The sequence below is a fragment of the Trachurus trachurus genome (genome assembly GCF_905171665.1).
Source record: "Trachurus trachurus genome assembly, chromosome: 21".
NCBI lineage: Eukaryota > Metazoa > Chordata > Actinopteri > Carangiformes > Carangidae > Trachurus > Trachurus trachurus.
This window is the reverse complement of record NC_139899.1, coordinates 31,721,166-31,734,491: the sequence shown is the minus strand read 5'-3', so window position 1 is coordinate 31,734,491 and position 13,326 is coordinate 31,721,166. Positions and strand designations below refer to the sequence as shown.

The 13,326-nt window shown below is 40.7% G+C and overlaps 1 protein-coding gene across 1 annotated transcript in view; it reads left to right on the top strand.

Annotated features, from left to right (window-relative positions):
• Positions 1 to 328: 328 nt before the first annotated feature.
• The window catches only part of LOC311004117 (protein NLRC3-like), a gene marked incomplete at both ends in the record, with an annotated part of 104,737 nt that continues 91,739 nt past the window's right edge, over positions 329 to 13,326 (top strand). Inside the window, 2 exons of the mRNA XM_083996065.1 lie at positions 329 to 405; positions 13,115 to 13,193. Of these exons, the coding sequence (XP_083852191.1) occupies positions 329 to 405; positions 13,115 to 13,193 (156 nt within the window). The remainder of the gene's footprint in view (positions 406 to 13,114; positions 13,194 to 13,326) is intronic.

Below are 13,326 nucleotides of genomic sequence, written 5' to 3'. Positions count from 1 at the left end.
GGCTTCTCTGAGTTACGGGGGGCACCGCGCAGCAGTATTTGTCCATATAATGGTTGTGAATGGATACCACTTTTCTTCGTCCAAAAAGACACACCAAAAAACATCCAAATACCTCCACACTGCTCGTCTGTAATGTCCCTCTTGTATTGAAGCCCCGACATGAGAAATTGTTCCGAAAAAAATTAAATAAGTCTATATTTTAAGCTTGTTTGTAGCGGAAGCTCCCAGTGTCTCAGTTCACTGCTCTTCCTCATGCGAGATTTGCACTTGACACAGGAACAATTTCTCATGTCGGGCGGCTACCCAAAGCACCAGAAAAGAGACCAAGATGGATCACTGCAATCCGGAGAAACAGCTGGGCTCCTGGCAACGACACCTGGATTTGCAGTTCACATTTCGTGTCAGGTAACTTTAAATGATGTTGTATTTTTGGGCAAAATCATTTCATTACATGTATTGGCCAACGTTTCCCCAATAAAACTCTGAACGCTAGCGTCTTTCATTTAACTACATCATAAAAAAATGTTGCGGAAAACCGCAACATTGTAGCCTATATCAGGGGTTCCCAAACTTTAACATGCCAAGGCCCCCCAACCAGCATTAGCTTCTGGCCGGGGACCCCCCAGCCCCCCAGTGTGTGTGTGTGTGTGTGTGTGCGCGCGCCTGGGAGTGACAGACAGGCTATATAAATGCTACACATGAGGAAAACTACAGTGTTTTCTCTTGTTACTTTTTAGTCAGGGATCCACGCACTGTAGCAATCACACAAGCCTAAATAGAGAATGCAATATTCCACATCATAAGCTGACAAACCCAAGCTCAGAGCAAATGAGAGAACAGCAACAACTTTACCTCACTTGTCACCAAGTCCGATCCAGCGCAACAATAGCGGATTGCTACTATAATTAATTAGGCTACAAACGTGAATTATCCTCCTGCTGTTTTAAATCAATAACATATTGTTCCGTATATAGACACAGTAAGCACAGACCAGCACCACAAACGCAGCATGATGATGGATATGCTGTCACTCACCAATAGCCTACTGTGGACTGCTGGATCTGTCGAACCGGACCTGGACGGACTGCCTGGACTAACCAACTCACTCAGTATTCTGTGTGGAGGAATACTGGCTGAGCTGGTTAGTTCCATAAACGGGAGGTTAGGGTTATGGTTATAGGGTGTTAGGGCGAGTTGAAGTAATAAGACGTATTTGAGCATTTTATTTTTTCAAAAAGTAACGCAATAATTAGGCTACCTCTCCTGGTAATTAGTTATAGTAGTTAGTAGTTATAAGTTTACTTACCTAACTGGCGGTCAACTTGGCTGTGGCATCATTCCCAGGTCAGCTCGAGGTAAACTGAACTCTTCAATCGCTCTGTTCGTAGCTAGCAGAGAGGTGAGTCATTGTTGCTAAGCTAACTGCTAAGCTAAAGAAGTTATACTCAACCTAACTGAGTAAAAATTAAAAACAACCAGGAACCGGAAATGAGACGATACGGACCCAAAAACTCTGGTACCGATCCAGGAGTCTCTGAGGACAACGTCTACAAGTCTGAACCGAGAAAAGACGATCGTTCTGATGGAGGATTTACTTTGCTAGCTAGCTATGCTATCTACCGTTCCTTCGTAAAGCGGGAGTCCCGTCCTGTCGCCTAGCAACCATTTCAACCGTCACTGTTCAAAAAAAAAAAAAACTACTCCAGTAGGTTTTTTCAGTCTGTTGTGGTTTGAACTGTACAGTTGTTAAAATGAAATGAGCTCAAACATTAGACATTTCAAAGTATCTTCGGGAACTGCCCATTGGTTCGACCTCTCGTTACTCCAACAAAATCAACCACAAGTCAGACCAATAGGAGGTTGAACCAATGGGTGGTCCCGTTAGTTCAAACTGTCATCGCTACTTTCTGACAAGCTCTTCCATTGATAGGAGCATGTAGCTTTCTCTCTCTCTCTCTCTCTCTCTCTCTCTCTCTGTGTGTGTGAGAGAGAGCAAAATAACGAGAATTACTGAAAGAGAGAGAGCTCTCAGAAACACACAGAAACGCACATCACACAACGCCAGATCATGTCAGATCGCGCACAACCATCATAAATGCTGATCAAGATGTGTAAACTGATAATCAAAGCCCCCCCTCCCAGAGTACAGAGTAAAAGAAATACACTTTTTTTTCTCTCCCCCCCTCCGCTCGATCGTGGCTGAACCAGGCTTGAGCTCACTTCACGGGCGCGAGGCTGCTGCAGCCGCCGCTCCTGCTGACAGCAGACTGAGAGAAAAAAAAAAAAGTAAATTTGGCTTTGGTTGGGTTCAGGCAATGAAGAAAGGAGTTGGTTAAGTTTAGTAAAAACACCAGGTAGAGGCTAGACAGGCTGGAAGCATAATGAGCCTTATATGTTATTAATATGAAGTGCTTGTTTTGCACATGATCCGTTTGATCCCAGAAAGGAAAAAAGGATCAATGCGCAGCCTCCGTTTCCTTTCTGATTGCGTCCGTCTGTCTGTTCGGAGTGGGAGAGAGAGAGAGAACCCAATCCACTGTCTGTATACCTGTCTGTAATGTAAGTTTGATTTGATATGAGTGTCAAGGTTTAATTATGGACACTAATGAGCGCGCAGCAGTGCTAATGAGGACCTCCCATTAGTTCGAACTCTCATTACTCCGACTGTCGGACCAATGGGAGTTCGAACCAATGGGAGGTCGAACTAATGGGAGGTCTGACCAGTGCCATGGACCCGTTTATATACCTACATTATTAGTATTATTTACATGTTTAATATGATTTACATTCAGTAAAGCTCATGTTTAGAGTGTGGTAATAATTGTCTGTGTGTTTATGGTGAGAAAAGAGTGGTTTATTGTTTGAAAAATGTAATGTTATCTAGCAGTATGCAGTGTCTAACTCCAACCAGCAGAGGGCGCGTTCGCTACACGGTGTGTTCAGGAACAAGGAAGTCGTGCGTGAATACGTTCAGTGACTGAGAACACACACTTGAGTCTGAAGTTTCCGTGTGTGTGTGTGATGATAAAATACATAGTTTTGCTCTTTGCAGGTAAGAATGGAGAGTTAGAATTGTGTAACGAGTGGGTGAATGTGTTATGTGCTGGTTTATTATCCCGTTCGGACGTGATGTGCTATTGTTTATGGACGTTACTCAGCCAATGTACCGTACGGAAAACGGCTAGCCTGTAGTTAGCACTGGTTGCGTAGTTACCGCGAGCAACAGGAAAACTATGAGCCGGTCTAAAGAGCCCGGACTGCTCGCGGAGTTCATAGATAAATAAAAATTAAAGTTAAAATAGATATACATGATTGAGTTGATTAATTTGACAATGTTTAGACATGATTGATACTGTGTGTTTGCTAAATAAGTTGATATATTGAATGTACATGATAAGACTGGTCTGGAATAGTGATACAACAGTCACATGATCTATTGTTTTGATGTTGCTACAGATGTTCATGATTTTTCTGTGTTAGAATATCGAATATGTTCAGTGAATGAGAACACACACTTGATTCTGAAGTTTCCGTATGTGTGTGTGGCGAACTGTGATGATAAAATACATATTTTTGCTCTTTGCAGAACAAAATAAAAGACATTCAAATGAAATGTGTAGTGGAGGGCAGCTTCACTCTGCACCACGCTACATCTCTGACCTTTGTGTAGAGTCCGTGTGAACGCTGCCTGAATCCCTGTAGATCAGCTGTGACACATGGGAAGATGAGCTGGCTGATGAATCCAGGTGGACAGCATGTGATGTAGCAGCAGCAGCTGTGATGAGCCTCTGTCATGAGCCTTCATGGAGCTCACAGGTCGTCAGCATCGATGAAGGAGAAGCTGTTACTGAAGAAAACTCCAGTCAGACCATGGTGAAGCACACTGATGTTTCCACAAGATGACCTCCTGCTTTTAACAGCAATTTAATTGACTTTTCTTTAAACACTGTAAAAGCTACAGGACAGATAAGTTCATGCCCTGACCCCTTGGGGTTGTTAGGTGGCACTGTGTTGCATTGATGATAATATGAACAGGTGAGTGTTAAATGTTCACTGTTTCAGGTATGAGTCTCATCAGATAATCCATCATTTATTATAATTTAAAAACACAAGCGGGTGATTTATTTTAAAACTACAAGAAAATATGACACCATTGATGTCACAATCAAGAAATTAATAAACTATTAAAAATTGTGCCTTTTTGGTTTTTGGAAATTCCTGTTATTGTTATTTTATTTTGAAATCAGAAACCAAATTCATGTAGATGTATCTGGTTTTTAATTCTAAACCAAAGACTAGAGACAAAATTATGTGATCAATGTGTTTTTTGTTCTAAAAGAGTTTGAAGTTTTGCTGATTAAACCTCTTGTTTTTGATTTGGCAGAGACAGGAAGAACTCCAGCAGAACCACGGCTCCACAGCAAAGTGGTTTTCAACAATGAAGCAAAACGTTATCTATTAAACACTGATCTGCTAAATCCCAATAAGCACAGAATGACTGATGAGTTTATCAATACAATGAGCCTAATACCACTGGACCCAGCAGAATCACAGCCCATTGTGCCGCCTTAAAGGTATAGTTCACCCAAAATTCAAATTTCACTCATTATCTATTCACCCTCATGTGGACTAAGGGCTGGAAGAAGTTTCAGAGTCCTCCGTGGCTTCTCTGAGTTACAGCGGGGCTCCGTGCAGCACTGCATGTCCATATGACGGTTGCGAACAGAGCTCACTTTTCTTCCTCCAAAAAGACACACCAAAAAAACATCCAAATACCTCCATACTGCTCGTCTGTAATGTCCCTCTTGTATTGAAGCCCCGACATGAGAAATTGTTCCGAAAAAAGTTAAATAAGTCTATGTTGCAAATCACGCGAGATTTGGACGGACAAAGGAAGAGCAGTGCTGGGAGCTTCCGCTACAAACAAGCTTAAAACATTGACTTATTTAATTTTTTTTCAGAACAATTTCTCATGTCGGAGCTTCAATACAAGAGGGACATTACAGACGAGCAGCATGGAGGTATTTGGATGTTTTTTTGGTGTGTCTTTTTGGAGGAAGAAAAGTGAGCTCTGTTCGCAACCGTCATATGGACATGCAGTGCTGCACGGAGCCCCGCTGTAACTCAGAGAAGCCACGGAGGACTCTGAAACTTCTCCCAGCCCTTAGTCCACATGAGGGTGAGTAGATAATGAGTGAAATTTGAATTTTGGGTGACCTATCCCTTTAACGGACCACATATTCACCAATGAGACAGAAAACAAGCCAGTGAGTGGACTATGAATCTCTGAGCTCAGTGAGCACCTACCAGTTATTACAGTTGATGGCAGCGTAGCGGTTCAGTGCTTTCTCATGCGTCGTCGTGTAGTTTCACAGAGGACAAGGACCGTCACTGTCAGACTCCCATCAGACTTTATTTACATCTGGTAATGAAAAGAGGAGAAATAATCTCTGCATCAGGCTTCACAGTCACAGCTCAGGATAACACACACACACAAAATAAACTTCACCACACACTCTGCCTGTTCAACAGTCACGCTGCTAGGATTAGCCACAAGCTAACATGAAGCTATCAAAGTGAGTGAAAAGCTTTTCCGTATCAATGAACTTGTCATGTATCTCACTCAGCATCATCACAGAACATCAGCAGTTGTTGTCTGGAGCAGATCTCCACATGTATGATCAATAAAGTCACCTTTAACCCTCAAATAGAAAGTTATATTAACGGAGCTCAGTACAAGTCAACCTACCACGACACTCCGACAGCAGACTGTTGCCTAGAAACGGGTCAACCCGCGAATTCTGCAGGGGCTCGTTAGTGTGACGTTTCAAAATAAGAGCTTCTAGCTCATAGATCATAATTAACATAATTAATAAATAGATAAAAAATAAAGGAGTGAATGACTTCATATTGTAACAGGCAGATAAATAATAATAATAAACTAAGTGTAGTGCAGCTTCCATAATAACAGAATTACAGTTAGTGGAATTACTAACTCCTTAACTCTGTTACAGCAGCAAGTAGCCTACAAGACAGCAGCCAGATAAATAAATAAATAAAACACATTACAGCAGAGTGAGGACAGAGAAAAGCATCAATGTGTTTAAGAATGACTTGTAAACAGTTTATAATGAAAACGATATTGACAATGTATATGGAACATTTTAAGAATATTCACATCATTATTAAACAACAAGTGTCCAGTGAAACAACAAAGCAGCAAACTAAAGTAGCCTATATAGATGGACCATGGATCATGAAGGGATTAGGAAACGCCTGTCAAAAGACAAATACACTCTACAGAGAATTTATTAAACAAAGAACTAAAGAGGCAGAAAATAAATGTAAGTATCAGAATAAGTGAACCAATACTATAAAGCTCTGTAGAAAAGAAAACTATAGGACAATATTTAATAACACCAAAAACAACACTAAAGAAATATGGGATATATAAAATGTTATTATCAAAAATGTCTCAACACAATGAAGTTCCCCTCAGTATTTCATTCAGAGTGTCACAGGATATGAAGCTATATGGACCAGGAAAGACTGGGCTCGTAATAGGAGGGTTAGGTGAGTGATAAACACAATGAGGAAATGAAGTCACAAGCTACTATGGAGTTAACATATGCTTTATGAAAAATAAAGATAAAATGAAAATTCAGCACAATAACTGACTTCATGTTCCACAGTTTCTTTCTTTTTGTTCTTCACAAATGACAAATCAAATTGTTCTCTATCACATATGGGAAATGTCCACATGAGAAAAATAATAATAACAAGAATGAGTTTTAATTAATGTTGTTTTAAAGTCTTTGTGGAACAGAAACAGGACTGTTACTACATAGTCATAACACTATTCTCTTTATGGCCATACTCACATCACATAATCACACAATTAAACACACTAGTGCTGTAATACAATAGTGACTAAAGGAAAACATTTTATTAACTGTACAGGTTTTAGTTCTATAGCCTATCAAATGGAATATTTATTTTTACACATCTTAAAACAACCATAAATTATTTTAGCTTCTTTTTTGCCATGAAATGTGAGGATTTTAGCTGTTGTGCATAAATTACAATACTTTTTGTTTGACTTTTAACCATGAAATATGATTCATTTTGTTTAATCTCTTTTCAACCATTAAACAAATCCTTTAAGTTATCAACTGTGAAACAGTAAAAACACAAATCAAACACTTTGCTTTTGCTCGTAATGAACATATTTAGCAGGTTCTGCGTCTATAATGCACATTATCAGTGCAAGCAATACACACACACCAACAAAATACAGTTCAGCATCCACACAATATATCATAGCTCATAACAGGTTATCAATGCCTTAAATCTTCCTTTAATGCACAAACAATAGTAACTGTAGGTCATGTTCATGTTTCTGTGGGGACGATAAGAGCTTTCTACTGCCTAAAATAAATGAATGTTGAGGTAAACAAACAATATTATTATATCATATATTCATATAATTAGAGCCAATCATCTACTGGGTTACAGTAACATTAAAAAGGACAACATGGATGATGTGGTTCACAGCTTTAATCAATGTTTTGTAAGAAAACGTGGCAGAAAAACTCCCTGATCCATTTCCATGTGAGGACTGCAATGATGTGACCATTACCCAGAATCCTGTGCCTTTCCTCCTTTGCTCTGTGATGCAGGTGCAGGTTTATGACAGTAGGGGGCGCTGACGTCACATGAGGCAGAATCTCACCTGAACCTGTTGAACTACACCACACAAAGCTCTGACGTCAGGACGTCGCTCTGCAGCAGGTCAGAAACGGTCAAAATGGCCGCCAGCTGTTTGTCACTGTGAACTGTTGATTATCACAGTTACACAACAAACACATGAGTGTCACATTAAGATTATATTAAACCACTGTGTGTGTGTTTGTCAGATACTTCAGGTGAGGTCAGCAACACCTTCTCACTCACCTGTGACCTCACCTGGTCATTCATAGTGAGTGTTAGCGTCATTAAAATAGGAGCAAGGCAAGGCAAGGCATCTTTATTTATATAGCGCATTTCATACCAAGGCAACTCAATGTGCTTTACATAAAGACAAAACATTTAGAAAAAAAAGAGAAGCATGAACACAGAATAAAAACAAACAAACACTAAAAACAGAGTTAAAAGCAACAGTAAAACTGTGAAAGAAAAGAAAATAGATAAAGTTTTAAGTTCTCAGCTATAAGCATGTGAAAAGAGGAATGTTTTTAACCTGCTTCTGCTGGTAGTTTGTTCCAGTTGTGAGCAGCATAACAGCTAAATGCTGCTTCACCATGTCTGGTCTGAACTCTGAGCTCCACTATCTGACCTGAGTCAGTAGATCTCAGAGCTCTACTGGGTTTATACTCTACTAACATGTCATTCATGAGCAGTCAAACCTCAAACGGTGGAAAACGAGAAAATAGTGATGGAAGTATGACAGACAGGTAGCAAGATGGCGTCAGTGACTCACTGCAAAAACTCAACATCTCAGCAAGAAGATGTATCTTGTTTCTAGTCAAAACTAATCTCATCATACTTAAAATAAGACTCATCATATTAAAAAGTAGCTTGTTTTTAAACACTGTTTACATCTTTCAAGCAGATTTTCACTTGAAATAAGTAGAACAATCTGAAAGTGGCACAAAAAACTTGCTTTCACTGGCAGATTTTTCTACTTATTTCAAGTGACAAATTGTTTGAAACAAATGAAAATGATCTAAAAACAAGTTAATTTTTTAGATGATGAGTCTTATTTAAAGTGGAAAGAGATTAGTTTTGACTAGAAATGAGACATTTTGACAAGAAATAAGACAAATATTCTTGGAAAGATTTTGAGTTTTTGCACTGACAACTGAGCTCTCCCCCTGTGACTTGAAAAACAAACAAAATACAAACGCTTTTTTACTCTGTTTTATAGTTGCTTACCTCCTCTAGTTGTTTTTAACCGCTCATAGGATTTCTAGTCACTGAATCCTGTTTTTAAGCTGCACTTTGTCCCACACATTGATCCAACTGCGTCTGACAGCGTGGGAAAATCCCTGACAGCTGACAACCAGCTAGCTTACCGGACATGGGACCTCAATTCGGAAAAAATCTCCATGTAGGCGAACGGGAGTCAAAATTTTATTTCATGATTGTGTCATGAAAAAAAATATATGACCTTTTTATGACCATTTTATTTTACAATAGTTTTACAACAAACTGCTGATTTCTCTGCATGAAACAATGATGTTTTAAACAGGTTGAGGTCGTATTTCTTTCTCATGGCACAATTCAATCAGATTAGTAATAACATTTTGACTCCCGTTCACTTACATGGAGGTTTTTTCCGAATTGAGTTCCCTTGGCAACGTTGCTTCCTGCTTCCGCTGAGGCTCTCTATTTCACTCCAGTGGTTTCCTCCTGATGGATCTACTTGTATTAAACCCCCTGCTGGACAATAAGTGACATCACAGCACTATTCTAGCTGTTAGACTACCAATAACTGTTTATAATAATAATTATCACCTGATACATTCAAAGTTCTCCACTGAGTGTTTCATGTCAGTGACAGATAATTGTCATAGTATCTGGTTCAGTTCACCTTTATGTTAATGTTGTGTGTGTGATAAATGTTCTTTGTTCACTTTGGATTTCATTTCTTGGAGCAAAGTCCAGCGAAGCAGGTTAATTATTCCAGGAAAGATAACAGCGTCACGTCCAACAGGTGAGTCACAGTTCAAAGTGTTAAAGTTGACCTTTGACCCAGCGGTTGTGTCGCAGTTTATTTCGTCGTGTGAAGGTAAGGTGAACAGTCTGAATGTTTTCCTCGTTAACACCTGTCGTTACCTGAGTTCTCTGCCCTTCAACTTGTCGTTGTGTTGTTGTTGTGTTGTTATAATGTGACTGTAGCTGAGTCAGAGCTGTAACTGTAAAGTCTGGACCGACAGAACCGTGTCCTCCATGTTGTGTGGATGTTGTGGGTAGAACCGTGTCCTCCATGTTGTGTGGATGTTGTGGGTAGAAGCGCTGGAATAAGAGCAGAAGCTGTTACTGCCTATCACTGATCAATACTGACAGTTTTCTTTATTGATGATTGGTTTTCCAGAGTTGATCAATGTTCAGCATCAGGTTCTTCACAGTAACTGAGTACATTTAGTGCAGTACAGTTTGTGAGGTACTTGTACTCTCCTTGAGTATTTCCTTGTTGTGCTACTTCCTGCTTGTACTGCAGCTCGTGTACCTGACAGGTGAAGCTACTGGTCACTTTGCAGCTGCAGGTTGTAGATTAAAAACACCTGATGAGCTCAGAAACACAGGATTAAAGATGAAACCACAGCATGTTTGTCCTGTGACTCTGTAGGTTACATCAGCTCACTGACTCATTTAAATCTATTAGAAGAGGAGCAGCTGGACACTGTCTCTGTGTCCTCACCATTCATGTCTGTGGTTACACACAGCAAACACTCTGGGTTATGGATTATTGGACACAAACCATTAATATTGTTGTGGAGAATGTTTTAGAGCTGCAACAGTTGTTCAATCAACATTTTTCAAGCAGAAACTTTCCATTTTCAGCCTCAAAAACTGAAGATTTCCTTGTTTTCTCTGTTTGATTTGACTGTAAACTGAATATTTTTGTCTCTTTGATTGTTGCTGTGACAAAATGAGACGTTTGAAGACGTGGCCTCAGACTGAGAGGAACTTGAACGCATCATTTGTCTGTATTTTGTGACATTTGATGGAGCAGACGATGAATGGATGGACAGAGACAATAAGTGGCAGTGGCAGCTGGAGAGTGTTTTTATCTCTTTGAATTTCCAGTGTGAGTGAAATGACTGAATGTTGTGATAGTGGAGCTGTGAGGTGAAATAAGTGGAGGCCCAGTTGTTGTGTGTGTAGCTTGTTTGATCCAGTGGTTTTCTACAGGGACGCTGTCCACACAGAGACTGTGTCACATCAACTCAGTGGATCTCAGTCCTTGTGTGTGTCAGTGGATGGAAACATTGGTCCATGGATCATGTTGCTGGGCTGCTCTTCACTTCACTGCAGCTTCATGACGCCATCTAGTGGACTGATAGTAGAAGTAGAGCAGCTGATGGCAGCTTCCTCTTCCTCACTGCTGTGTGACTGCATTCAGCTGACACTGATATGAAGCAGAGGAGAAGAGCCAATCAGTGGAGGAGCAGCTGGAGACATGATGGACATGTGAGCTGCTGTGCAGATGAATGATGTGTGTTTCCTCTGCAGGTGAAGCTACAAAGTGTGTGTGAGCTGATGTGGATGTGAGCTCAGCAGCATGGATCAGTGTGAGGACAGAGAGGAGGGAGCCCCTCCCCCTAAAACCAAAAGCCAGACCACAGGTCAAAGGTCAGAGTTTAAAACAGTCAGAAAGACTTTTATCTCTAAAAGTCAGTTGTTGTATTTATTAAAAGATTTAAGATATTTCACATCGGTTTTTCTCCAACATGCACATTTATCAGTTGTGTTGTTGTTTCAGGATCCAGCAGCAGAGACCAGACTCTCCTGAACCCAGCTGTCTGTCTTTAAAGAGCAACGACTCAAAGGACTGGCTCACTAACTTTAAAGGAGGACGTGGATCAGCTGATCAGATGTAAGACAAAACGACACGTCAAAGGTTTTGAGTTTCTTTTTTTAGTTTTTTGGGGGCGGCTTTTTTGCCTTTATTCCATACACAGTAGAGGTTGACAGGAAAGGGGCAGGCAGAGAGAGGGGGAGTGACATGGAAGAAAGGTCTGCCCGACACAGGATTCGAACCGGGGACGCCTGCGTTGAGGACTGTAGTGTCTACATTGATCGGTCTTTATTTGAAAGGTCAAAATTTAAAACAGTCAGAAAGACTTTTCTCTCTAAAAGTCAGTTGTTGTGTTTATTAGAAGATTGAAGATATTTCTCATCAGTTTTTCTCCAACATGCACATTCATCAGTTGTGTTGTTTCAGGATCCAGCAGCAGAGACCAGACTCTCCTGGACCCAGCTGTCTGTCTTTAAAGAGCAACAAATCAAAGGACTGGCTCGTTAACTTTAAAGGAGGACGTGGATCAGCTGATCAGATGTAAGAGACAAAACTACATTTCAAAGGTTTTGAGTTTCTGTTGAACGTTCTTCCTGTGGAGTCACATTTCAATGATTCTCATTAAAAGCTGAGTTATAACTCAGACACACGTTCAGTGAATGACTGACAGCATCCCATGCATCTTTGTTTCTGTTATTGCATCCACTGCTGATGCTGCTAAATATAACAGCTGCTTTTTGTTCACTTCCTGCAGCAGTCGCTCCACTTCAACACTAAAGTTCTTTTTATGTTTGAAGTCCGACGCTCCCTGTAGATTTTTATTTGGGCATTTTAACTTTCCTTCTCAACTCACCTTCTCTGGCATTCTGGATTTAACAACACGTTCATGAATCTGACGTAGAGTTTGCATGTTCTCCCCGTGCATGTGTGGGTTCTCTCCAGCTTCCTCCCACAGACCAAAGACATGCAGGTGAACTGGTGACTCTAAATCACCCATAGGTGTGAATGTGTGTGTGTATATGTTGGCCCTGTGATAGACTGGTGACCTGTCCAGGGTGAACCCCGCCTCCTGCCCAAAGTCAGCTGAGAAAGGCTCCAGCTCACCCTCCAGCCTAGTGAGGATGAGCTGTAGAGAAGATGAATGAACTTAAAGAGAAATTGGTGAATGAGGCCCATTGTTACAAAATGTAGGAAAAGGAACTCATTCACATTTGTAACCCTTAAAATAACTTTGCAGAGAATTATTTTGAAAACCTAAAACTGTTAAACATGAGTTGTGTTGTTGTTTCAGGATCCAGCAGCAGAGACCAGACTCTTCTGAACCCAGCTGTCTGTCTTTAAAGAGTGACCGGTCAAAGGGCATTATCGTTAACTTTAAAGGAGGACGAGGATCAGCTGATCAGATGTAAGCTGTAACTGACAGTCAGACTCAGGTTATTGTAGAAAAGAACCAGTTTGTACGACGTGTTGTTGGACCAGGTCTGAAACCAAAGTGTCTCTGTCTGTTGTGAACGTCCTCAGGGGACATATAAAGTCCATCTTGTATTATCTCTCTGTCCTGATGTTGACTTGACACTGATTCCTCCACAGAGTGGACCAGGAGAGCTCAGAGGTTCCCAGTGGTCAGTCTGCCCAGCAGCATCAAACACACCTGGACTCCATATTTATGGTGAGGACATGTCCAGCAGCTGCTGTTACATCTGTTGTGTTAACCATCATCTCCATGCTGCACTTTGACACCAGTGGATTGTAGGGTTGCACGGTATACCGGTACTAGATTGGTACCGGGGTACTAACGCATT